We start from the raw sequence: 25,461 nt of genomic DNA, 5'->3' as shown, positions 1-25,461 counted from the left end.
GCCTCTGCCACAATACTACACCACGAGGTATAGAGCATGCCAAACCTCGTTCTTAGCCTTTGGTTCATGTTCCACATGCTGCAGTAATACACCACACAACGTCTGTTCTAACCTCATAGACCGAACGCATTCAATCTGGTTGATAGCGATGATTGCCGTTTCGCTGTTCATCTGTGCTCGGCATAATAGCTTCTCACAAAAGTCAGAGCCCTCGATATAGGCAGTGGTAATGTCCAAAGATAGTTTCCTCTTCGTTCCATATCACGCAGGCAATCCCGATCTGGCCGCGCACAAGCTCGCCAACTCCGATGCTCGTTCACATGCTGCTGCGGTCTCACGTCAACGCAGGGAGACCAGACGACTGAAGACACGATTTGGTGTTGAGAATTCGAACGATCCTACGCCAGCGATTCATGGCATTGCGGCGAAACTCTCTACAGAAGCTGTCCGTCCTGAGGACTATGACCACGGCAGTGTACACGACCTGATGCAGGATGATACCCTATCCGCAGGCAAGAGTGGCTCATGCATGCAACACCGACAAGAAATGAGAGCCATGCAATTTACATGGCGTGCTGGTAATCTGACAGCTGATCTACAAATCTCTGGCGGACTGCGCATCGACCCTTTTGGCTTCACACCTTCTGACGACTTCGCAAGATCTGCAATAGACTACTTTACACAAGTCATCTCTCCTATCAACCAGCCCATATACGCAATCTTCAATGTCACAAATATCTACACCTCTTACTGGTTGGAATTGATGCAGCACGAAGATTATAGACCTGTGGGAATTGCTATGGTAGGCGCCATCATGTCTGCATGCAATCCTGCTTCACGCATGTCGAAAGAGGTCAAATCCAACCAGACATTAGCATTGTCGCGGTTACAAAAGAGACACAAAGAGGCCCAACGTGCTGAAGAGCCTGTACACGATGATGTTTCGATAATTACTGTGCTTGGGCTTGCCAATCTAGCACGCTTCTTAGGCGACAACAGATCTTACGACGTGCACAGATCCAATGTGAAGAGCATGGTTCTGTCCAGAGGTGGTATGCATGCTTTGGGACACCAGGGATTGGCGGCGGCATCGGTCTCACAATGGGATAGCTTTTGGACAATTCAGGAGGATGGCATACCTCTCTTTCCAGAATCACGGTTGGAGCATAGGTTGGTGTACCCTGCATTTCCACTGTCACCAGATCTGCGGGATGTTTTCATGAAGCTGCCTGTCGGTTTTCAGTCACTCGTTCTTAAAGGTATGATATCTGTCGAGTTGATGGATGTCCTAGGCCGTACTGCTGAAGCTGTTGTCCATGGTGTCGAAGCTTTGTCGCCTGGCAATATGTGGCACTCCCAGAAGCGCAGGTATCGAGACTTCCTCGAGGCATGTCCTACCCTAGCAATACCTGACGCCTCCAAGACAATGATCGAGAAATATCTTACGCTAGCTCTGTTCCTCTATTGTGCTAATGCCTTCACCCACGCGAGATCTAGCTCATCGTTGTTTGGAGCCTCACGTATCGAATTGACTCGTCTACTACTACGAGAGAATCATTCATCCTGGCTTCAGCTTGAGAAGGAATGTCTTTACTGGATGTGCGTGGTTTGTATTGACGCTTGGCGGCAGCACGAAACGAAACTACGCCTGCTACCCAAAGGACAAAGCTTGATACCATTGCTAAAGCACATAAAGAAAGACATCGGGACACATGATGTCCTACAGCGGTTCTTTTACAACCAAGAACTACTGAACGGATGTGAGCAATACCTGAATACAGACTCTTAAGGTCTTCTGCCGCAGTATTGATATCAGTGCTCATCTATCTCCCATGCTGATGCAGCCATTACATGGATCGCGTTTTCTGTATTCCTCAACCAAGTTTTTATGCAGCTTTGCTCATGAGCCGAGCGTTTCTTGTGAGTTTCTACCAATGTACTTGCTTTGGATTTACCATCTACGAGCATTCTCAAGAAAAGAAAACTGACATCACGAAATTATGTCACGTGCAGTGCTCGTCCGAGGTGAAGTAGTGGCGGTCGAACCTTGCCACTTTCCGCTGTATCAGTATGATGCTATCTCCACGATCTACCGTGTAGACCTGTCAGTTTTCCTCCATAAACCACATACGACAGATTGAGTTGTTGACATCTCTCAAAATATCAAGAAAGCTTGCCTACTGTAATCATGGGTGAATATCCAAAAACAACACGTGTGACAGACCTCAGAATCTATCCCATAAAATCATGTCGTGGCTTCTCGGTCAAGTCATCAACGCTTGGCCGCAAAGGCTTGAAGTTTGACCGCTGCTGCATGTTTGTTGATGATAAACAGGTCTTCATCACGATTCGGAACAAACCCGAGATGACTCTGATCAAGACTGGAATCAGTGAAGATGAGTCAGGTAGAGCCAATCTCACCGTTATATTTCCAGCCGTGGTAGAAGTCGGAGGAGTTGGAGAGGAGTCAAAGGTGGATTACGATAGAGCGACGACTATCTCAGTGCCGCTGGAAGCAGACGAAGAATGGTTAAGCAACAATGCGAAGCTCGTTGAGACGGAGATATGGGAATACCATACCGATGCTTATGCTTTCACAGCACCGGAAATTACAGATGCAGTTACTAAGTATTTTACATCTTGGGACAAGGACGCAAAGGTGCAGCTTGTGATGAAAGGACCAACACCGCGACAATGTGAGTGCTCACTATGCTATGTGTTGACCACCTGAGCCTATGAACTTACAGGTCACTACTGGCGGTGGTCAGGCTGATTCTTTTTTAGGTCGTGGAAATGGAGATCCGGAGCATTTGAAGATAAGTGTCCAGCAGTAGCGTGATGACTCACACTGACACGCAGTACAGAAAAGAGTTCGTGAATTTTCCCGATGTGCTACCCATTCAAGTCGCTACTGAAGTCTCGTTGAACGAGCTCAACACGCGGCTGAAGGAACAACAGGGAACAGAAATCACAATCGAGCGCTTCCGACCGAATATCATCGTCGACAGTGACAATTTGAAGCCATGGGAAGAAGACGAATGGAAGACATTGCGTGTCAACCCACCTAAGTCGCTTGTTGGAAGCTTGTCCGCGCTGACCGGTATCAACAGCCAGTCGATTGATATCGACGTTGCTGCGCGCTGCGCAAGGTGTCAAGTACCTAACGTTGACCCCGATACTGCTGTGAAGAACAAGAAAGAACCTTGGAATACGTTGGTTTCTTATCGACGCGTTGATGAGGGTGTTAAGTACAAGCCGTGTTTCGGGATGTTGTGCTGCCCACGAAGTGAAGGCTATATCGAGGTGGGGATGGAGATTGAGATTCGCGAGGTTATGCAAGCTGCTGGTGGAACAGGAGAGCATCATTATGTTAAGGGTTTCTGAGTAAGTTGGCATAGCCACTGATTGAGCTTTCGTAGGTCTCAAGGTATCAATCTATCATCTTGATTCCCCTGCGTCATGCTTCCCAGCCATGCCTAGTACTGTATACCATTAGTGACCGTCGGAGCTCTCCGGCGCCGATAAGTGGAGTTTCATACCATTGGCACGAAGCTTGAAGCTTCGCGCGTTGAACACTCATCAGCTGACTGTTTCAAAAGGAAGATGTCCCAATACCTCTAAGCCTTTAGAGGGATCTGTTCGCGCGCAAAGTCATGTTCTTGTGGACAGTTCACGTGCAATTACTGCGGCTAATATCCTATGGTTACTTGGGGCTCGAGGCAATGTTACTGTGAGCAGACATGGATCAATATCCAATCGTCCTCAACCTTCAGAATATTACATAAGTAGGACAAGACTTATGGTAGACGCAATGCGAGCGAAGTTTTTTTGACGCGTACACACGCGCATCGAGAGCAATTTTTGTTATCCTCGACGCGTTCTGATGCTTATCAAAACTCATTCAACGGCAGTGGAAGGCTCTAGAGACGACAACACACGTCCCGGCTACGTTAAACTCGAGCTCCGAACAGCCTATTGACCAGTCCTTCGTGATGTCTCTACCAAGCCTCTCGGAGCTTGCAAGAGTCCAGTAGTCGACGTTTCAGCCATCAATGGTACGCCGCAGCAACGCGTTCTATTGGCTATGTGAACAGGGCAAGCACTAGAAGATACAGGCTTTTTCCACATCAAGAACCACTGCATACTGGATAGAGTCATCGAGGGTGCATATAGTGCTGTGCTGTCCTTCTTCAGGCGAAGGAGTGAGGAGAAGCTGCAAGTCTCGAAGTCGAACAGCAAGCACTTCGATGGTTACTCGGCTCAAGGTGATTGTCTGAAGTCAACATAGCATCGTGTCTTCAATAGATTGATAGTGGATAGGTGAGTGGAAATGAAGTTTAGGCTTGGTATCTCTTCCTGACTTACTGAGTTCAGATACTCGATGCCTTTCTTCTTCGGGTTTGATTTTGATGTAAGTCCCGAAAGCCCTGTCTCATCATAGCACCGACTGTCATTGCCTGGAACATACGTCTGACATATCGAACGTAGGAAAAGTGTGGTGTACTGCCTATCTGCATCGGTGAGGACGACCTAGCTGAATACGAGCCTGTCTCTTGTGGAGATTGGTGTCAGTCGAGATTCGAGCACATCGGATCAGAGGCAAGAGCTCGCATTGATTGTTTAGCAGGAGTTCCGAAACTCATCAGTCATACTTCAGATGTATTTCACGCATCTCAGTTCTAGAAAGTCCGGTAGTGTCTACAGTAATTACCCAACAGCCTATACGCCATATCGCGGTGCATTTAAGAGAGTGGAACAGGAAGGACGCGCTTGTGAAGGTTGAGCCTATTTCAAATGCTACGAACGGCCAAAGCAGTGAAGGTATCGAATTTCGAGAGTGGTGGACAGGCGAGCGCGCCTGCTGGCGTGGCTGCCTCTTTGAAGTTCTACTTCACTGGCAGGCAGGTTGCACTTGCTCTCTAACCTGATTTGTGCCCAACAAACCGGCGTCGACTTTTTCACTTCTACCTCTCATTGTCGAAATTGACGTACCAATCATCTTCAGCAACACTGTGAGTTATCTTTGAAGGATACTCGATTTGAGATTCACTGACATATCCTTCAAGTCTGTCACAATGTGTGAACACTACGTGATACCCTATGCTCGACTCCTTGTTTGGTCGCCTTTGTTCAAGCTTGTTCACAACTATGAAGACTTAGTTGTCTGCTACTTTGAGAACAGCACGTTTGCTACCCTGAAACAAATACCAGACTTGTGTCCGGAAGCAGAATCTTTCGTACATTACGACCTCCCTCTATCTGTGCCATACTCATCGATCGAAGTCCCGAACAACGATACACGTATCTTTCGACTACAAACTCACGTCAAAGTCAACGCTCAGGCATCCATGAACGGTAACCCCATTATCGATACCATCGATAACTGTGCAGGAGATTTAGCTACACTAAAGATGTGCTGCACAATGATAGGCACCAGCATTCCAGCATCTTCAACTATCGACATTGTCATACCACAAGCTTCGCAACACTTCGAAGCTATTGCGGCACTCACAGAAGCTTTTGGTAGCAGTGCACCCAAACCTCCATCGACGGACATTTGTAGCACATCCCCGGACTCCCTACTACTATCTGAGAATGATCTCGACTGGCTTTCGAGCAGAGGAGATACAGACAACACAGCGGCATCAACACAATCTTATGAGGACGACCGACAACCTTGGAACACATCGAATGACAAGACTAAAATTCGTACAAGTCAGCTTACCAGTTCCATACACAGCTACAGGCCGTCCTCACAAACCCTTGATTATACTGGTTCTCCAGCAGTCGACGTCTTACTCGAGAGTAATGCTCAACGACTCAAGCAGTACTGGAGTAAACACCTGGACGACGAAGCAGAGCCACAAACGCAGAAAGCACCTTTCCAATTCCTGCACCCAGCAATGGCTGACAAGACCGAGAACCGATCAGCATGGGATAACTTCGCAGTAGCTCACGGAGGTATACCTAGAAGACATGAACAACCAGGAGATCGAATGGTCCGCCTTCAAGTCACTGGTAGCGGAGGTGCTGGTGGTTATTTGGCGGACCGGCGTCGAGATTACACTGCATCCACTGATGAAGCAGCCACAAAGTCTTGCACAAACAAGTTTGGAAGGCGAAACAAACAAACGAGCACCGCCACGTTCCCTAATAGACGAGGCTGCAATCCACGTACTCTTCGCCACTGCTTCGACGAAGATGATGTGTAATATACTGGGGACCGATGACTATGGGTCAGAGGAAGTGGGGATCGAAGAGGATCAGATACATGGATTGACATTGCACAGTGGTATGGCTGTCGTTGAGGTCTGTTAATTCCACTACTGATAGATGAGCATACCTCCTGGTACATGAAGGAATATATGGAGCCATAAATCTGTGCGAACCTGTAACATCATTGAGCAAACACATTCTCCGAGACACCGAATAAGCAATATGAAGATTCAACGAGCTACGACTGAATTCTATCGTCTGTGCTCGTAGGGTTTGTGACCTGACTGGTAAATTCAGGTGCTTGATCGTTCATCTCACCAACATCCAAAGCAACCAAGAAACGACTTACGAGATTGTAACTCGCAACAGTCGTCGTGATCTCCACAACTTCCTGTTCACTAAACAGTGCCTTCACCTCATCGAATAACGACTGCGACACTTTCACATCTCGCGTCATAGCATCAGCATATCGTAAAGTCGCCCATTCACGTTTGTCGAGGCTCCCGGCACTGGTCGGATGAAGCTGTTGAACAGTCTCAAACTTGTCCAGGCTGGCTTTGAAGGATTCAGAGTCCTGCAGAAGTGGAGCGTGGTGCTTCCATTCGAACCAAGCCTGATTGATAAGTGCAGGCCTGCATATTGCTATTTCGCGGATGTTGTCTGGGAGAGAGGTCTTTCCTCGGATGGCGCCTAGGAGTGAGTTCCAGCCTGAAATTTTTTCGTTTGGTTAGAGTAAGTAGTCTTTGGTTGTATGGGATAGGTGGTGCTTACCATCTGCGACTTTGGGTGCGTGAAGGAGGGCTAGGTCGAGGGGCAGTAGGCCCTTTTCTCCTCTACGGGCCTTGACGCGTTCGAGGGTGGCTTTGTCATCTTCGTTGGTGAAGTTTGGTGGGTTGTCGACGTACGAGAGACGCATCTTCGTGGACTGTTTGTGTAAGGAGCTGAGGTAGGGTGCGGTAGGGTCGACTTCAAGGTCTGCGACACTCTTCGATGTTATGCCTGTGGTTCAGAGATAGTGCTTGTATTCTAGGGTCTAATCTTGTGTCCTCAGTCCTCTTCTGGTGGTCTGTCCTGGTTATGTTCCAACCTTGTAATTATGCGGGGAGAGATCGTTGTCCATGCACTCTCCAATTCGGCATCTGCTCCTATCAAGATTACACTCCAAGTCGGTCGTCTTGATCGGCTATTGCCGGTACACTTTGGAAACATCGTCTTCCAAAGATGTAGCTATCCGATTGTTTCCAGTGGCCTAAGCACGACACCGCGGCAGTTACTGATCCAGCACGTCCTTCTTCGTTAGTTTCGTACCGTGGCCAAAGAACAATACAGGTATGGCAGCTGAGTTCCAGCGGACTGAGCTCTGTGCTCGACCGAGCAGGTGGAATCTAAGCATCCTCTTGCGATCATGGTGTAGCATTCACTCTTCAAATTCAAGAAGCAGCTAAGCTGGAAACATCAATGTCCACGCAGTATCTTACAAAGCCTTTTTTATATGCACAAGGGTTCTGGTGAGGAGTAGAGCTTGTTGTGCAGCTTCTCCTGGCTCAGCATTGTGGTTGACTTTGCTTGTGCAGCTGCGAGCACGAGAAGCTGGCCTGAAACTGATTCAGACGGAACACAGACCACCAGATCGTCATCCCTAGTCCCAATTCGAGCTTGGCCTGGAAGTCTCAGTTGACGCACCTACCTATCACGTCGATCCTTGACTGTTTCACTAATCCCATGCCAATGCTGCATTGCGAGATAGCTTCACGTTGCGAACGACTATTTGCCTTGTTTGGACGTCACAAGACCATGTTACTGCTCAAGCTGATCTTTTACGTGTCGTTGCATCTGCGTTCTGTGCAATAGCTTGAACGAGCTTCGTACATCACCACTCACCGTCCCCCATCGTGACTGCCATCTGCATACCCTTGCTCTACATGCGACACTAGTACTGCTGATAGCGAAGCGACAGGTCAGTCGCCAATGGAGGCCTAGCACAAACTTGTCCTCACAAGCGGCTTACTTGCTTACTACCTATCTCTCAACTTGAGTTCTGATTGATACAGACCCGAATCTGTCCGTTTCCACCAACACCTGCTGACCCGCAGCCCGTTCACTGATATCCTTCGAACATGCCTGGCATTCGTTAGTACTCGCCCTTTCCATACTCTACTGTCCCCGTCCCACCACTCGTGTTTCTAGGCACAGGACTGTCTTCTTACAATACCACACTTACGAATAGCTACCTCTAACTTTTGTGGCACTTAGCACTTGACGCGATGGACAAGCTCAAGGTATTCCATGCACAGTATCGGTTCGGCCAGTGACTAACCAATATCTGCAGGCCATCTTCCGTCGCAAGAAGCAGGAGCCGGGTCCATCGAAGACCGCAGGCACCAGGACTGAAGCTCCAAATCAGGTCGGCACTTCGACTCAAGTCCCTCCACCGACGACGACTACATCATCTGCTGCCCCGTCATCTAGCCAGCCAGTCGCACCAGCAGGTCAGTGTCTCAACACCCAAGGCTTCTTATTTAATTACTGATCAAGGTGCAGGCGCAGCTCCAATTACGACCGAATCCTCAGTTGACAATTCGAAGCCTGCTGATCCTACACCTGGCGCAGTGCCTTCTGCCACTCAAGCCGGCTCTGCCCAGCAAGATGAGGCAGTTGCTGTTGCTGCTAAATGAGCAGCCAGCATCGCAATAGGAAAAAGGAACAATAGTGGAAAGTCATACCGAGAAGGAGAAGATGAAGGATCGGAGTCTAATAACGGAAGGAAACGAAGTCTTATTGCTTGAGATACCCAATACGCCAGCGAGTCAATCTTTGCCTACCAGCTCCTAATACCAGATACCCTACGCGTTCGCATCAGTATAGCTAACAGCTAATACTATGCAATGAACTGCATTGCCAGTTTGCTACATAAGACCTTCTTCCATCTGCCTTGTTTTTGGATTCTACTTTGTTACACCTAAATTGTTTTAAACCACTCTCTGAACTATTCGGCATCTTACGATCTACAAGCTAAAGCAATACTTCGGGACCAGCCTCAGAGCAGGGACTTGAGGAGGCCAGAAAATGGCATACAGTATCAAGGATTATAGTACGTATTATACATACACATTAAAAAGCTATATTCTACTTGCACAAAAGTTAAAAGGCGCTTGGCTCAAATCGAACCTCCAATGGTGATAGTCGACAGCAGTGTTGTTACAGCCGCCGCAAGTGCTAGACCAATCTGTTCCATGGCCATAACACAGATGATTGAGCCTGGTTTGAGAGAGAAATACTCAAAGTTGTGCTTGTCGAGTAAAGAGCTTAGGTATACTCCTGGGCTTGAAGCAGACACGCGGCTGTGTGACTAATAGACAAGATACATCTTGCCCGAGACGTTGAATGTCACGGCTGCCAGGTTTCAGGGCATTCTTCGACCCTCTCACTCTAGCGCAGGTAGCATGCAACTCGCGAGGAGCGTAGACAGTAAAGGCGTGGCCATATGAGATGGTTCTCACCCCTCTATTTGAACAAGTGGCGGTAAGGCGTATGTCGGCAGCTGCCACAACCTGGTTTCTTCAGATCAGGAATTGCTTGTGACCGTGTCTCGATTGAGTCGTAGCAGGCAGACAGGCAGCAGTGGCTATTGTTCCTAAGAAGTCGACGTCCAGTAGGGTCCTAGTAGGGGGGGAACAATCGTGAGCATGGTCCTGTCACAGGTATAGATCGTGCTTCTTGTATCCTTCTTTCGAGCCTCGTGGAGAGTACGATATGCGTTCATAGTGGTGTTCGTTTGTTCGCAGACAGAAGGCTGGCCATTTCATTCTACCGCTTAGGGCAAATCAACGTTAAGTCTGACGAAAACTCCTTCTCTTCCTTTTGCGCCTCGAGTTGAGCCGTTGAGTTTTGTATGACTGGCTTTACTCCTGATAGACTGTGCATCTCCCGTGCCCGGTCTGCTAGCAGGGTATATCCTTATCGATCTTTTGGATTTGTCTCCTGGAATCATGGAGAGCAGAATATCTTGGTGTTGCGAGCTCATCAAACCGTTTGCGCCCGTTCCGTCAGTTTGAGAGAGGTTCACCACTGAGTTGTTCAGATTGATGGCCTGCTGTTGCTGTTGACGAGCATTTGCGGGAAAGATCTCGACTATTTGATCGCTGGCCCATCGCATTATGTCGTGCATGGCCTGCTGCTCGCGTTTCTGTTCATCTGGGTTCAAAGCGTTAGGTTGCGATGGTGGTGGCTGATGCCATGTGTTGTAGTTGTGGTGAGTTTGTGCGTATGGATCGTCGGCAAGGAGTCGCTGTCGCTGACCCTATCAAACATTAGCAACGACCTGTTGGACTGACATCGCAGATAGCATACCTCGTCCGAGTCATCTCGGCGACCGAGACAGGAAGAGCAGATGCCCATTCTGACCTTTTCTTGCACTCCTCGACATGAAATTCAAATCGAGTTCGCTTCCTTGCTGTCGTTTACGTATAGTGAAGTCGTATTTCGAGAGGATGTGTAATGAGCAATGATGTCGATAAGTTAATTGCGTCGTCAAGCAACGTTACACAAACGGCAGCACGTTTTGATTCGCTACCAGCTGTTAGTGAATGTCTACGGTGAGGTATACAGGCCACTTCTGTTCCAGCAATCACGCGAGACGCGAAACCTAGAAGGTCTATTCAATCACAGCTTCCTATTTACGCATTTCTCTATAGCTTCGCCTTGGGATCACCACTTTTACCTGTCCATTTCTGTACCTCAGGATCTTCTAGATAGTCCAGAGGAAAATACTGCGGACCCAAGACCTTTTTTACAACCTGCCTCTATATTAGTGGCGCGTGACAGCACTGGACGTGGTCAACATACCTTTCCTGTTGGGCTCTTTGGCAGCTCTTCTTTGATGACACGCAGTAACGTCGGTAGTTTGTACCCTGCTAACCTGTCTCGCAAATCCGTTCTCAGGTCATCAAGATTCAGCTTGCCAAACGACCGGTTGTGCTCCTGATAGTAATGATGAGCCGCTTCGCTATCCGACACAGATAAGACTGCTGCTACTCGTTGTCCGAACTCATCGTCAGGCACTCCCACAACCATTACCTCATTGATGTATGGTAGCGACAGAATTTCGCGTTCGATGTCTAGGGCGGAGATCTTGTACCCACCAGACTTCAGCACATCCACCGAAGCACGACCAGTGATGAAGAAATCGTTGCCTTTCTTGAATGCCATGTCGCCAGACTTGAAATAACCTTCCGCGTCAAACGCAGCTTTGGTGGCTTCAGGGTCATGAATATACTTTGAGAACATGTAAAAGGACCTGGACCTGATCTCGCCTTCATCGCCTTCGGACAGCTTCACGTCTACACCTATTGATGGCTGTCCTGTCGATCCATCAGGCGTATCATCTCTGCCCTCATATGGCATGCTGAGAATGATCCCTTGCTCTGTCGAGCCGTAGCGTTGCTTGATTTTCTTACCATCCATCATCTTCGTCCAGAAGTCGTTGATGGGCTGTGGCAGTGCTGAAGTACCACAGATTGCATACTTGAACTGGCCTGGTGCTTTTCGGTACTGTTCACGTTCTGCTGCAGGCAACTTACATAGCTTTTCCTGCCAATACCTCATCATTCTCATATATATTGTGGGAACACCAGAAAAATGTGTTATACCACCCTCTTTCCATCGATTCCAGGTCCACTCTGGACTGAAACCCCCTGACTTGAACTCGATGCAAGCTCCCGTAAGCAGGAAAGGGAAGAATGTGACCCAAATGCCAGTGGCATGATGTACAGGCAATATGTGCTGACATGTATCAGCATCCGAGATCCTCAACTGCCTTGCAAAGCTCAAAGCACCATCGGTAATAGCTCCTAAAGACAAAAGCCCGCCTTTGGGTGGACCCGTTGTGCCAGATGTAAAGATGACAACACCAGGAGCATTGAGATCTCTATGTCCCGCACTTGACAAGACCAGCGATGATGGTAACCGAATGGAATGACCTAGACCATCGGAGACAGATACACAAACAAAGCGTGGATCTGTTGTTCGACATATCTCAGTGGCCAGATCTCGACCAAGCTTCCGAGCAGAATCCGAGACAACAACGGCCACAGATCTGGCCTTGTTCACATAGTAACAAGCTTCATGGACAGGTTGATGCGGGCTGAATGGGCTCGCGCCAGCTCCGAGACCTAGTATTGCTAGGATGCCTACCGTAAATTCGTATCCACCTGGGGCTATCAAGCTGATGAAGACTTCCTCTCCGTCACGAAGCGCCTGCAATACTTCAGGCCGCAACCGACCACGTAACACTTCTCTGAAGTTAACGGCGTCACTGAGTAACTCTGATGAGCTCTTCTCTAGCCCAGCATTTAGATCGCGTATCGCTGTGCCACAATTTTGGCGACACGCCAACGTTAGCAGTCGTGTAAAGAGTGGGTCGCAAGGTAGCACATTGTCACGTGCCTCGTGAAGTGGGACAAATTTCCTCCTGTCCCATTTCGCTTCTGTCATTGCTTGATTTTGTGATTGATGCGTGTCGTGACATTGTTGAGGATGTTATATTTTAGTTATCACTCGACTCTCTTGGAGGACGATTACGAGATCAGCGACCATGTCTTGGTTGACCAATAGGCAGTATATACGGCTCCTTCTTCCTGAGCCTCGGCATTTGTTTCAAGCTTTGCGATGAGGAGATATCAGTGGCTAGCGGCAAGGCGTTGAATACGCCGACATCATACAGTATCGAGCGAAAGAAAATGACAAGGACGTTCAATTGCATTCTGTCGTTCCGTCAAGATCCATTTCATCAGGATTTCATCGACCAAGATCTTCAAAATGTCTGACTTCTCTACAGAGCTCAAGCCAGCAGACCCGCAAGGTCCAAACGTCCTGAGCCAAGAAAGAGCACGTTCTGACATTGATATCAACCAACTAGCACAACACTTATTGCACAGAGGAGATTTCCTGCAAAGGCAGAAGAAGATTCTCAGCGTGATCGAGAAACGTCCATACTTCTGCAAAAAAAATCAGCTCAATCTTGCAAGGCCAGACAGATATCACCTTGGCTTGGCGAGAGCCAAAGAATTGAGGCGATTATCCTTGGAACATGGCTGGGACATTGACGATTATAAGATGGCTGACTACCTCGCGGATGAAATGGCGCCATACGCTCTACAGACAGTCATGTTCGCCACGTCGATCCGAGAGCAGTGCAACGAGGAACAAATGAAATATTGGCTACCAAAAGTGGAGAATTGGGAGATCATCGGCTGTTATGGTCAGACAGAGCTCGGACACGGCAGCAATGTTAGAGGAATAGAGTGCACAGCAACGTGGAACCAGGAGACGAAAGATTTCACGATTCACAGTCCCACCTTGACCGCATCAAAATGGTGGAATGGCTCTCTGGGCCGTACTGCGAACCATGCTATTGTTGTCGCTCAGCTGATGCTTCCTGATGAGAAGACTGGAAAGCTCAAATCTCATGGTCCGCATCAATTCATCGTTCAGATTCGTGATATGAAAACTCATAAACCACTGGAAGGCATAGTCATCGGCGATATTGGCCCCAAATATGGCTATACAGCAATGGATAATGGTTATATGCTATTCAAGAATTTCAGAGTCTCTCATTCAGCACTACTGTCACGGTACTCAGGAGTAGATTCGGAGTCTGGTATGTACATCAAACCTAAGAATCAGGCACTTGTCTATGGTTCTTTGACTTATGTTCGTGCACAAATTATCATGCATGCACGTCTGGTACTGGCTAGAGCATGCACAATCGCCGTCCGCTACCTATCAATACGGCGACAGTTTGCAGACCGTGATGCGAAAGATGACGCTGCAGAAGTTGCTGTGCTGAATTATCCGACTGTCCAGATACGAATATTGCCTCTGCTCGCCACTACATACGCGCTCCATTACACAGGAGAAGCTATGTTCAACCTTTACTGGAACACTAGAGAAGAGATTGAAAAAGGTGGAGATACATCGAGGCTTGCCGAGATGCACGCTGCTTCTTCAGGACTCAAGTCTTGCTGCACAATGTTGGCGGCAGATGGTATCGAGGTCTGCCGTCGAGCGATGGGCGGTCATGGCTTCGGCGGTGGAAGTGGCATCATTCCACTCAACAACGACTATCTCTCAAAGCCGACGGTCGAGGGAGACAACTGGATGATCACCCAACAAACAGCCAGCTATCTCATCAAGCGCATGACAGAATCAGTCAAAGATCCATATCCAACCGCAAAAGCAGGCGAGCCAATTGACGGACAATTCCGGTTGTACTTACAGAATCAACAGGCCAGTAAGCGCTTCGACATCTACAGCACCGAAAAAGATATTGTCCGAGCCTTTGAACATCGTGTTTCTTTCCTGTCGCATCAAGCCTACCAAGCACGAGTCGAGAAGAAACAGCCCTGGACCAGCCTCATGATCAGCTTACACCGTCTGGCTCGCGCCTTCTCAGAGTCTCTTCTCGTCGCCAACTTCCACAAGGCCATCTTTGAGTCGGCACCGAATCCGCCACTTGCTGAGCCAACTCAGAATGTCATGAAGGACCTCTTCCGTCTTTTTGCACTCTTCACGATCGACGCTCAGTCTTCGGAATTCATCCTGTCTGGTGCGCTGCAGCCTGAACAACTACATGAGTTGACTCCCACGATCCAGAAGTTGATGGAAGCTATCCGTCCTCATGCTGTGAGGTTGGTTGATGCATGGAGTATACCTGACTATCTGCTCGAGAGTGCGTTGGGACGCTACGATGGTGATGTCTATAATGCACTATGGCAGAAAGCACATTTGGAAAACCCGTTGAATCTGCAGACGTTCAATCCGGACTGGAATACGGAGGAGATAGTCATGGGTGAGGGAGCTGACAATGCAAGAGGGCGTATTAAGAAGCTTGCACTGGGTGTCTACGGCCACGAGCAGCGTGCAGATGCAAAAGCGAAGCTGTGAAGGACGGATTGTTAGTATATATGGGTCATGTCATCTTTGACCTGAGGCAAAACTGCTATTATATATATTTCGCTCAATGTTTTCTTCATATCTTCGCCTTTGGCTCAGTCCCTTCTCGTCTCCGGTGAGTATAGCTGATCCGCCTGAATTTCTTGAGCGCTTCACCCCACAGCTCAGTTCTTAGCAATCCATAAACTCCCATCTTGGCTCTTGGAGCCTGCTCAGCTGCAAGCGCGACAGCTACTTCTAGCATCTTCTCAGGTTCTGCAATAGCGTCCACGATACCATCAGCATAAGCCTCCTTGCCAGTCCACCTGTGGGCTTCGAGAAGCATTTTGCGAGCAATCTTAGGCCCAAGCTTCAGTCTCGGCAAAGCACCTATGCCATCAAAATGCAGACCGAGGTCGACAGGAGGCATACTGTAGAAACCACGCTTTGAATTCATAACACGATAGTCACAGCTCAATGAGTATGGGCATGCACCACCAAACGTGTGTCCTGTTATGCAGGCCACAGTAGGGAACGGATAGTCAACCAACGTCGCTAGAAGCGGGAAGAAGCCGTCGCTATTTGCATACGGGTTGTTGTCAGATTCATCTAGCTCGAGACCTGTACACCAGAATTTGTCACTGAATGAGGTGATGACCACTGCACCAGGTTCGCCTTTGGGAATAAGATTAGTCTCGATATGACGCAGAGCGCGAATTATTGTCTGGGCGTAAGCAACATTGAGTCTGTTCTCTGGCGGTTTGTGCATCGTAACAATATGGACAGAGGGATGACTTTCAGAGGTAGTCACAGTGAGATTTTCGAATGTTGGAGTAGATTGAGCCATAGTTCTGTGGTTTCCTTACAGTGTTTCAGGATTCGTGCTTGACGGTTCAGGATCGATTGTGCAACTCTACACAGCTTGGACCGAAAATGTGAGCGAACTTGCTTGCTGCAGGAGCGTGTAATGAGATTCTACATTAGCACGACTTTCGGAAACCACGACTGAGGCACTCGTGAGTGCGGAGAATTGCAGACGCGACGAAGCTGTTGCGTTGCTCTTTCCCTTGTGCCTCGGCCAAGGAGTTCTACCCTGGAGATTTTGTAGATTGCCTCGCAAAGGGGCTCTTCGATTGAAAGAGCGGCAATATTCACGAAGCACTTCGAGCTCGGTTTCCGGAACAACGTGATTGGCTCATGGCGGAATATGGTTAGTCCGGGTCGTGCCCCTTTCTGATTGTGCTACGCGCCCTTGGCGGTGAACCTCAACTTATCACTCAAGTTTGCTTGACACGTCAACGAGCTCGTAAATGAGAGGTATATTTGCTCTCGATACTGACCATAATCATTGATATATTAAAGACTCCAGACCTGTATTCCTACTAATGCTATACCTTCTTCTGGGTTTGTTATACAAAGGAATCAAGTGTACATTCCCAAGTACCCAAGATGTCTCAAACGCCATTTCACCATTTTGATAGCCCGGCGCTTCCAGTACGCAAGCAGCCCGCCTCAACTCCTGCACGATTCCAAGCTAGGAAGCGTCTATTGGAGAATTCCACAATACCACTGTGATGAAGGAAACATTCACCTAGCTGCTCGATCGCCCTTCTCAGTCACTCGTCTCAATCCAAAATCCACATATCTGCAATACATCCACAACTCGCTCTTCGAAGTTTTTCTTGGGAGTTGTTTGCGAGTAGCAGTGATGTGGCAGGTTTTTACCTTCACCTATCGTCTTGTTGTCGATAATCAACGTCTACCACGTCGGCTTTTGTCGTTGTTACGGTCGGTCGAGTACGGCGAGTATGATACTGAAGTACTCGAGCTCCTCCCGGCCAAGTTGGTCGGAGTGGTATAGCCGCTGGTCAGTTGGGTTGACGAGGGGTAAGTTCGAGCCCCTGCTTGAGGTGACCAGGTATACGAACCACGATCCATTGTCGCCACCGGCGGGTCAATCGGAGCCATGGCTCGATCACCACTCAGCTTTGCCTTGACTGCTTCCCGTTGAGAATTGAGCTGCTTGATTTTTTCAACTAGTTCGTCTTTCTCGTTCTCAGCCTTTTCCAACAAAGCAGCAAAGGTATCTCTTTGAGGACTCCAGCGACTGATGTTCTCGCAAGTCTTTTGCAGTCGGCGCTTCTTCACTTCGATCTCCTGACAAACCTTACATGGTTCCGATCTCCGTTCGAGGTAGTCGTGATGGACTAGCTTTGCTCCACATGTTTCACCGATCCTATGCTGGCGTGGACATCTTTCCATCATGTTACCCCATCTCCAATCACCGCAAGCGAAGTCTTTCCTGGCATAGAAACACATCCTTATGTCTCACAGAAACAGACACCACCGTGATCTTGGGTTGATACCTGGAACTTGAAACGTTGTGCTCTTTCCGGCCAGCTCTATCACCGTGATGAAGTCAATGACAACAATCGTGCCAGGACTGGACCTCGTCACACCTGTCGAATGGTGAAGCACGTCGTGTAAAAGAGGGTGTCCGGGTTTTGGAGTATTAAAGCCTGGTCTCAAGGATGGTCGGACGTGATGTTATGGACAACACACCAGTGCCGATGCTTCAGCAAGGTGGTAGTTCGAGTCTCGGGCTACCACAAAACAAGAGCGCTTCGGATCCGTTAGCGACGTCAGGGTTTTCTGCTGCGAAACCTTGTCCCTGCAATAACGCGAGAATTGTCCTTTGTTCTTGCAAGCTCATACTATTTATCCACCTTCAGTGCAGACTGCCGAACCTAAAATTTCATCCCACCCAGCCGAAGTGTTCATCAATCCTGCATTCGAAACAGCCATGGCTGACAGCGGGGACAATCACAGCTTCAAGGCCGTCAAAGTGCTCCATATCGATATGACTTCACAAGAATCTCGACTCCAGCCCGGAACATTTTTCTTGTTTGATGTCGTGGCAGGTTAACAGTTGGCTAGTGACGTTTCGCCTCCGGGTGTTGACATACTCCAACAACCTGGTGGTGACTGTTCGGCCCGCAGGTGCTCTGCACTAGGCTGAGACGTGTAAATCTTTCATGAGTTCGCTCTGAAAGGTTTAGCAAGCCATTGGAGCCTGGCTGCGGTTACTTGCATTTCTTCCTCCGAAGCTCTACGACATTAGAAACCTTGTGGCACTAAATATTACCCCTTCGAGCGCTGCCTTTCCATTTTATGCGTGGGCACTTGATCACGACACAGGTGGAACAATGTGCGAGAGCGGATTCATCGTGTTGCTAAACAGTAATCGTATGTCAACTACTGCTAGTTGTATGGACTAGCACATGAAAACTCTTGGGCACCAACAGCTTGGCTTTCGGTGACAACGACTGCTTAGAGTCTTTGTAGCAACAAGGCCTAAAGCAGCTGACTCATAAGGAACTTGGCTGGTCTACTCCTGGTCGGACGGCGATACTCGGGCAACACATCACGTTGTTATGGTCCAACATCGATGACCAGTGAATCTACACTAGCTCTATCACGTTCTTGTGAAGAGCAGTGAGTGTGAACCCACACTATTCACGCACAGACAGACATGCAAAATGGGTTGGGACAGGATGACGCACTTTGATTGCCGTTTTTGACCCGAACTCTACTGCTCCCAATGCATGTATGCAGCGGTGAGAGGAGTTGACTCTTGAGCCTTCGCAACGTGGTCGAATTACCGCATCAGCAGCGGACCCTGTATGGAGACTCCAGGCGGGTGTAATGTTCTTTGCTGTCAATACTTGCGGCCAGCTCTTGACGGCGCTGCCATGCAGTACCTGTGCTCGGGATCATCATTGCCTCCAAGCATAGATACACATCGACTTGCAGAGTTCGTGCCGACCACCGACGGGAGATACTGTAACATAACTGTCTGATGCAACTTCTCACGAAGCTTTGACGCTATGGCAAGAACTGTTGTGGAGTGCTCTGACTGGCGTGTCTCCACAAGATTGGCTGACTCGCCTTGGATCCACGAACTTTGTGTAGAGTCTGGTCTTGAACAGCCCCTGGAGTACCTTGCAGTGCGATGCTTGTATCTGATGGGAAAATTCACGAAGAGCTACTTCGCACGATCCGCCACTTCGCACGATCCGCCACTTCAACCCTTCTGAGCTCTTGACACGAAATTGACAGCATGTAGCGGAACCGCTTGATTCTCTCTTTTGACAGGAGTGATGTTACAACATTGAGGTGGTTACAAGTATCGTTTCGTCTTCGCTTTTTGAAAACAATACCAAAACCAAGCTCCTTTGAAACACAGATTTGGTATTGGCAAGATCGGGAATGCTGCAGATGGGGCAGTTCAGATCGAAACTTTCTGAAATTGGCTCGCCAAACTGAGCTTCGTATGAACTCTGACAGGAACATATTCGCTACCCATTGAATTCTCCAATTTCAGGACGTTTTATCGACTATTGCCAAAGGCTGAGGCACATGAGCTACCCAGCTTTAGTACGACAGTCGACATGCCTAGTGGTCGGATCCACTCTATTCTAGTGCTGCAACCGAGCTGGTCACCTCCAGCGTAGAAGACGCTAAGTCTTCGATGCTGAAGAGCTGGGCATCAAGGCTTTAGCCTACCTAAGTGTACTAATATCAGTACAACGCATCTCTGCTGCATATTCTGCAACAGCGTTCTTCATGCTGCATGCATGGACTGCGAAAATGCACCGATACAAACCCAAACGTCACCTATCAGGAGACTCTTAGACTGCAACGTCGTTTGTGATTGCACGCCCTGAATCATTATTCATCTTTTGCTTCGGAAGATACCTCTACAGGTGCACTCCATCCAGCCACGATGGCGAGGCCAAGCACACATGTGACTGTGGTCATGGTTGTTGCACAAATTACTATTTGTGACGCTCGTCAGATGCACGTCAGCAATCACAATTTATGGCGTGCCAAAAAGCATGAGAAAATCCAATGCTGGCTTGACTTGCAGCACGTCAGTTCCGCACGCTTTTGATTGTTGACACATGACAGCTTTCCCATTCCGTGCGACAGACCGCGGCACTCGAGATTGGTCTGCTAGTTTTAGCAAACATTTCACTCCCGAATTCAACTGCCCGAATCCATCCTCTACAGCCAAACCTCAAATCAAATGGGTTGTCGAATCGTCAGAATACTTCCCGACCTTGCTTTCCGAACATGTTCAGCCGATCCGAGGCTGGCACTTCAGCCACCTGTCAGCCACCAGAGCTGTTCGCGATGACACACATTCTTTTCCGTGACGAGGCTGATATCTTAGGTACCTGTTCGAACTGCTAGACCGGCGATGATCTTACCCACTCGAATGACCAGTCGAATTCATCCTGCGTCTTCACCTTACATGAAGCTATTCAAATGTAGCTTGAGACTGAACCTGAGACCCGGCTTACCAGCAAACTAGTTCTCTGCAATACATACATTCTTGGTTGGGAAGATGAACATATTTTCGTTACAGAAGTAGCAGACATTTGGCGGCAAGTTTTGGGCTTTCTATATACAACAAGCCAGTATTGAGGGTTAGAAAGAGTTATTTCGTTCATGCTACGATCGCATGCTAGCCTCGTATGTTGGACTATGCTGGAAGATCGAGCTGCAGGGAACAAGAAATGGAAAATGTGGAGATGCTTGACCGATGATGAGCTCCTCCACTGTCGACCAGAGTTTTGAGACGTTCAGCACGAGGGAGGCTCCCGACGCCTTCTCCTTCTGGTCCGGACTGCTGAACACTACAACAAGGTTCAGAGCTGTTTGCGTCTTATTGGTATATGGAGGAACGTGGGTCAGGAGTGTAGCCAGGACTGATTTATTGAGGTGCTTTGACCAAGTACGTTTTCCTCTATACTAACGTCCAGCCAGTCGTACGCGTAAGTGCTTGTACACACCCTAGAATTCCTTCAAAGAAGCAGGTTTTCCACACAAATTCCGAGTGACACGCCTTTCGTGAGGTGGTTTGAATGATTCTCGAAGCTTCATGGTCAAAATTGTATCGGGCATTCTGCACACTGTGGGATCCTTGTTTTCCGTTCTGTTTAGATTTTACCTGCCAAGCGATGTCGGAAGCTGTAAATCAGGCAACATTAATTCCGGGTACGCGACTACCAATTGTGCGCTCTAATCTCTAAGCTATTCCTTACAGTTGCAGTGCTCCAAGTTCTTGATGCCTGATTTGCTATTCTTCGACTCCAAATCATAGTCGTTTAGTATTGCATCTTCTGTATCTATCACTAGAGCTAGATCACAACGACATCATAGTCAGACATGTCCAATGGTCACGACGACGTGTCAGAGCGCAGTCCGTTACTCAGAGATGGAAGTCTACGCCAGCAACCACAACCGAGTGACGATACTGAACAACAGCTGACCCATACTTCCGCTGATGAACATGACGCGAACGCAGCTCTGGTTGACGAACCACCCATAGGACGTAAGATCCTGATCATGTCATCTCTCTGGGTCGGCGTCTTCTTCGCTGCTCTCGACACGACAGTCGTCGCCACTCTGATCACACCCATCTCCTCGAGCTTGTCGTCTCTGTCTCTACTCAGCTACCTGGCCACTGGATATCTGATAGCGAACTCAGCCTGCCAACCACTCAGTGGCAAGCTTACTGATATCTTCTCACGTCGGACGGGACTGGTATTCTCGAATGTTTTCTTTGCTATCGGGACTCTCATATGTGGCTTGGCACCAAATGCGGAAGTTCTGATTCTTGGACGTGTGATCGCTGGTATAGGTGGAGGCGGCCTGAGTTGCATTGCAACTTTTGTCACGTCAGACCTTATTCCACTTCGCAAACGTGGTGTGTGGCAAGGGTATGGCAACCTTGTCTTCGGAGCAGGCATGGGTTTTGGAGGCATTTTTGGCGGCTTGTGTGCAGACCGGATGCATATTCACATCAATGGTCAGCTGGTCGAGGGCTGGCGCTGGGCATTCCTGATTCAGGTGCCTTTCATTGTGGTTTCGGCTATTCTGGTCTATTTTCTTGTCAACATACCTGTACGCAGTCCTTACAAGTCTCTAGGTTCTGCTCTACGACGAGTAGATTTTCTGGGTGCTTTACTACTTATCGTCACAGTTACGACTCTCCTTCTAGGTCTCAACACAGGCGGCAACCAGTTACCATGGTCACATCCCCTCGTCATCGCGGCTCTCGTCGTCTCAATCCTCAGTTTCCTCCTCTTCGTCTACATCGAGTCAAATCCACGCATCGTCCCTGAACCAATCATTCCCGTCGTCCTCATCGGCCGCACCCGAACCATCCTCTGCGCCTGCCTCACAAACTGGTTCGCAACCATGTCCGCCTTCCTGGCCCTCTACTTCGTCCCACTCTACCTCCAATCCATCCTCTCCTACAGCTCCTCCGAAGCAGGCCTACGAGTCGTTCCCTTCGCCATCGCCGTCTCCGCCGGCAGCCTCACAACAGGCTACACCATGCGCTCCACAGGACGATACTACTGGCTCGCGGTCGGCACAATGACCATCTACCTCATCGGCTCCGCCCTCCTCTGCACTTTCAACAGGAACACGCCCTCCTGGACCACCTTCGTCTACGTCACACCACTAGGCTGGGGCTACGGCGGCATGCTAACCATTACACTCGTCGCCATGATCTCCGCCGCAGCACATGAGCATCAAGCCGTCATCACCGCTGCATCCTATGCCTTCCGCTCAACCGGCTCCACTATCGGCATCACGATCGCGTCTGCGGTGTTCCAGAACATTCTGACGAAAGAGCTACATGAGCAGTACGGCGGTCTGCCTGGCGCCGAGGACACGATCAGGCAGTTGAGGAATAGCCTCGAGGGACTTAAAAACGGCTATCAGTTACCTAATGGCTGGAGCAGAGATGTCGTATTAGACTGCTATATGGATGCATTAAGGGGAGCTTTTATCAGTGGTCTTGGCCTAGCTGTATTGTCGGGCGTCGCGGCTTTGGGCATGAAAGAGCATCGTTTGCATAGTAAATTGGATAGAAAGGACGATGATGCTGCTGGGGCAGAGTAACTTGACAGTGACATACGCATGTGTGTGTGTAAAAACATCTTACTCCAAAACTCTTACTGTAAGTTTGTAGGAATGATGTGCTGGCAAAGATAAAGTTAATGTAAATAAACGTGGAACTTTCAACGCCCGCCTTGACGCTCTGCAGGAGTTCGCAACTTTATTCCGGCAGTGGATGCGCATGATACCTCGTGTTCAGTAAATGCGCAACGCACATTAAACATGAAATGATCTTTCAGCTTGAAGAACTGTTTCAATTTGCGATACGCACGCCAAATCTCTCCTAGAAAGTGCTATGAAATCTTGGAGCGACCTCCAATGGAGCGCAGTACGACGACAAATGCCCACGCAGGTAAAACAAACACAATCCAAACACCAAATATGGCTGGCTACGCCTAAAAACCCAGATCATCCTCTCCAATGTCATCACATCCGTAGTGGTATCATATCCAGAGACCTATAGCAATACAAACACGTCAAACGCTGTCCTGACTCATGCACCAACTTCAACCTCCTGAGTGGCAGCTTCTGTTTGTGTAGGTTCTGCCCATTGTCCCCACAGTCCTCTCTTTGCCCTGATCCTGATCGGAAGGCCTAGCTCAGTTCCTGTGATTGGCTGTTTGTCCTGTTCGACTTTGATGGCGTCTTTCGTGGCCAGTACCAAGACTTCGAAAAACATCTTTGTAGCGTCTTCTCTGCTCGTACGTGTTTCTGGGACCAACTCTTGCAACGTCACTGTTTTCCTTGATTGTGCAGATGGGCTGCCCGCATCAGGGGAGCCACCGAAGACTTCCCGTAACGTATGCACAGCGTGCTGTGTGCCAACAGATATAGGACCGCTATCGGCAGGATGCACAAGAGGCATTGTTGTCTCGTCGAAGCCACCTTCAGCAGTGTAGATGCCTTCGTCATCCTCGCCAGGTACCATACCAGCAAGATCGTCTGTTTCGACAGGGACATGTTCTTCTTCTACTGCGGCTCGTGGTTGTATTGGAGACTGTGATGGCTCTCGAATTTCGACACCTTCATCTTCGATCATGACCTGCTCATCTTGCACCTCTGAGATGTCAAGACGAGGACTCTTGTCACTATGTTCATCTTCAGAGGCGACATCTGCAATACCACTGTCTCTCTTTCGCTTCTGACCAGATCTGAGGACAATATCGAAACTCAACAAGCCTTGGATTTCTGGAGCCCAACCACGTCCGAAAGTGTCGTTCATGGCGTTCTTCACAAAGTCACCACTCCTCTGCATTTCCAGGAGAGCAAGCAATTCGGGATCCTCAGGCAGCAGAGATTGGGGTTTCAACAACCTCGCACGGTCAGTTTCCCATGCTCTTATCTCGGTATTGTGAAGTACGGTCTCACGATCTGCCTGCATTGGCTTCATTCTCCTCGAGACTTGACGTTGTTGAGCAATTGCTTGCTCCTCTTCGACATCTTGCATCTGCTGAAAAGTGCGATCGCCCTCGGCCATAAATTCAGGGTCTGCTTCTGAGAGAGGAGATTCTTCTCTCTCGGCTGTGGCGCCTCTTAGTATGGCTTCTTCGTCAAGAGCAATAGGCGGTTGATCATCGTCAAAGGCTATAGTTGGCTCGTCTGCTATTCTGGCAGTGGTGTCAGGTAGACCGACATCTTCACCAAGGTCCAGACCAAGGTCATCCCCATCGTCGTATGCAGGTAGTTCCGTGGGTTCATCTGGACGTGGTGTGGCTTCTCCTCTTCCCATCTGCATGCTGATTGTAGTATCTTCGAGCCCTACATCCTCGCCGAGATCCAGGCCAAGGTCGTCATCGTGCACGGCGGCAGTTCCTGAAGCAAAGCCCGCGTTCTCGCTCTGCGTCTGAGGATTGAGAGAACTTGTCCAATCGTCTTCATCATCAAGGGTACGGTCATCTACCTGAGTCGCAGGCTGCTGAGTTAAAGCGAACCCAAAATCGAGGGCTGGGAAAAGGTCGTCGATTGTCAGCTGTTCAGGCAGATTGAGGTCGATAGTAGTCGTAGCCTGGTTTGGTAGATCGTGGTTGTTTGTGGACTTGAATGTCATTCGAATCTTAACAAGAGCCTCATTGCAGTCGTCGAGTAAATAGCGAGCTTTGCGACCGTATATCTTGACAACGCCCAACATGAGCTGAGCGCTCAAGCGAAGCGCGATGGGGCCATCACCCTGCTCGACAATGACGTGCACACTGTTCGAGATGTCTTGCGACAAGATCTGCTGTTTCGTAAGCTTGCGCTCTACGTTGGAAGCCAGCCAGACACGAGCCAAAGGGCCCGTCTTGGCCAGCAATCGTTCGGAATAAAACATTATGCGCGATGCGAAAGAAGTGGTAATCG

At 48.9% G+C, this 25,461-nt stretch overlaps 9 protein-coding genes across 9 annotated transcripts; 4 read left to right on the top strand and 5 right to left on the bottom strand.

The window, feature by feature from the left end:
• Positions 1–229: 229 nt before the first annotated feature.
• LTR64_003620 (uncharacterized protein) lies at positions 230–3,384 on the top strand (the record flags this gene model as incomplete). Its single annotated transcript, XM_064897974.1, has 3 exons — positions 230–1,760; positions 2,223–2,659; positions 2,860–3,384. The coding sequence occupies 3 exons, from the start codon at positions 230–232 to the stop codon at positions 3,382–3,384; spliced, it is 2,493 nt and encodes an 830-aa protein (XP_064756924.1).
• A 3,070-nt stretch (positions 3,385–6,454) lies between these two features.
• On the bottom strand, positions 6,455–7,132 carry LTR64_003619 (uncharacterized protein; the record flags this gene model as incomplete). Its single annotated transcript, XM_064897973.1, has 2 exons — positions 6,455–6,924; positions 6,988–7,132. The coding sequence occupies 2 exons, from the start codon at positions 7,130–7,132 to the stop codon at positions 6,455–6,457; spliced, it is 615 nt and encodes a 204-aa protein (XP_064756923.1).
• Positions 7,133–8,480: 1,348 nt separating this feature from the next.
• Positions 8,481–8,891, top strand: LTR64_003618 (uncharacterized protein; the record flags this gene model as incomplete). Its single annotated transcript, XM_064897972.1, has 3 exons — positions 8,481–8,495; positions 8,546–8,705; positions 8,758–8,891. 3 exons carry the CDS (start codon positions 8,481–8,483, stop codon positions 8,889–8,891), a joined length of 309 nt encoding a protein of 102 aa, XP_064756922.1.
• Positions 8,892–10,030: 1,139 nt separating this feature from the next.
• On the bottom strand, positions 10,031–10,614 carry LTR64_003617 (uncharacterized protein; the record flags this gene model as incomplete). The annotated part of the gene is made up of 2 exons (XM_064897971.1): positions 10,031–10,516; positions 10,567–10,614. The coding sequence occupies 2 exons, from the start codon at positions 10,612–10,614 to the stop codon at positions 10,031–10,033; spliced, it is 534 nt and encodes a 177-aa protein (XP_064756921.1).
• A 290-nt stretch (positions 10,615–10,904) lies between these two features.
• On the bottom strand, positions 10,905–11,829 carry LTR64_003616 (uncharacterized protein; the record flags this gene model as incomplete). Its single annotated transcript, XM_064897970.1, has 2 exons — positions 10,905–11,012; positions 11,062–11,829. 2 exons carry the CDS (start codon positions 11,827–11,829, stop codon positions 10,905–10,907), a joined length of 876 nt encoding a protein of 291 aa, XP_064756920.1.
• A 1,203-nt stretch (positions 11,830–13,032) lies between these two features.
• On the top strand, positions 13,033–15,159 carry LTR64_003615 (uncharacterized protein; the record flags this gene model as incomplete). The annotated part of the gene is made up of 1 exon (XM_064897969.1): positions 13,033–15,159. One exon carries the CDS (start codon positions 13,033–13,035, stop codon positions 15,157–15,159), a length of 2,127 nt encoding a protein of 708 aa, XP_064756919.1.
• Positions 15,160–15,244: 85 nt separating this feature from the next.
• LTR64_003614 (uncharacterized protein) lies at positions 15,245–15,994 on the bottom strand (the record flags this gene model as incomplete). Its single annotated transcript, XM_064897968.1, has 1 exon — positions 15,245–15,994. One exon carries the CDS (start codon positions 15,992–15,994, stop codon positions 15,245–15,247), a length of 750 nt encoding a protein of 249 aa, XP_064756918.1.
• Positions 15,995–21,381: 5,387 nt separating this feature from the next.
• Positions 21,382–23,231, top strand: LTR64_003613 (uncharacterized protein; the record flags this gene model as incomplete). The annotated part of the gene is made up of 2 exons (XM_064897967.1): positions 21,382–23,123; positions 23,198–23,231. 2 exons carry the CDS (start codon positions 21,382–21,384, stop codon positions 23,229–23,231), a joined length of 1,776 nt encoding a protein of 591 aa, XP_064756917.1.
• A 386-nt stretch (positions 23,232–23,617) lies between these two features.
• On the bottom strand, positions 23,618–25,432 carry MCD1 (sister chromatid cohesion protein 1; the record flags this gene model as incomplete). The annotated part of the gene is made up of 1 exon (XM_064897966.1): positions 23,618–25,432. One exon carries the CDS (start codon positions 25,430–25,432, stop codon positions 23,618–23,620), a length of 1,815 nt encoding a protein of 604 aa, XP_064756916.1.
• Between the last annotated feature and the right edge of the window lie 29 nt (positions 25,433–25,461).

This window comes from Lithohypha guttulata, assembly GCF_036872675.1.
Source record: "Lithohypha guttulata strain CCFEE 5908 chromosome Unknown scaffold_2, whole genome shotgun sequence".
NCBI lineage: Eukaryota > Fungi > Ascomycota > Eurotiomycetes > Chaetothyriales > Trichomeriaceae > Lithohypha > Lithohypha guttulata.
This window is presented reverse-complemented; position numbering and strand designations above follow the sequence as displayed.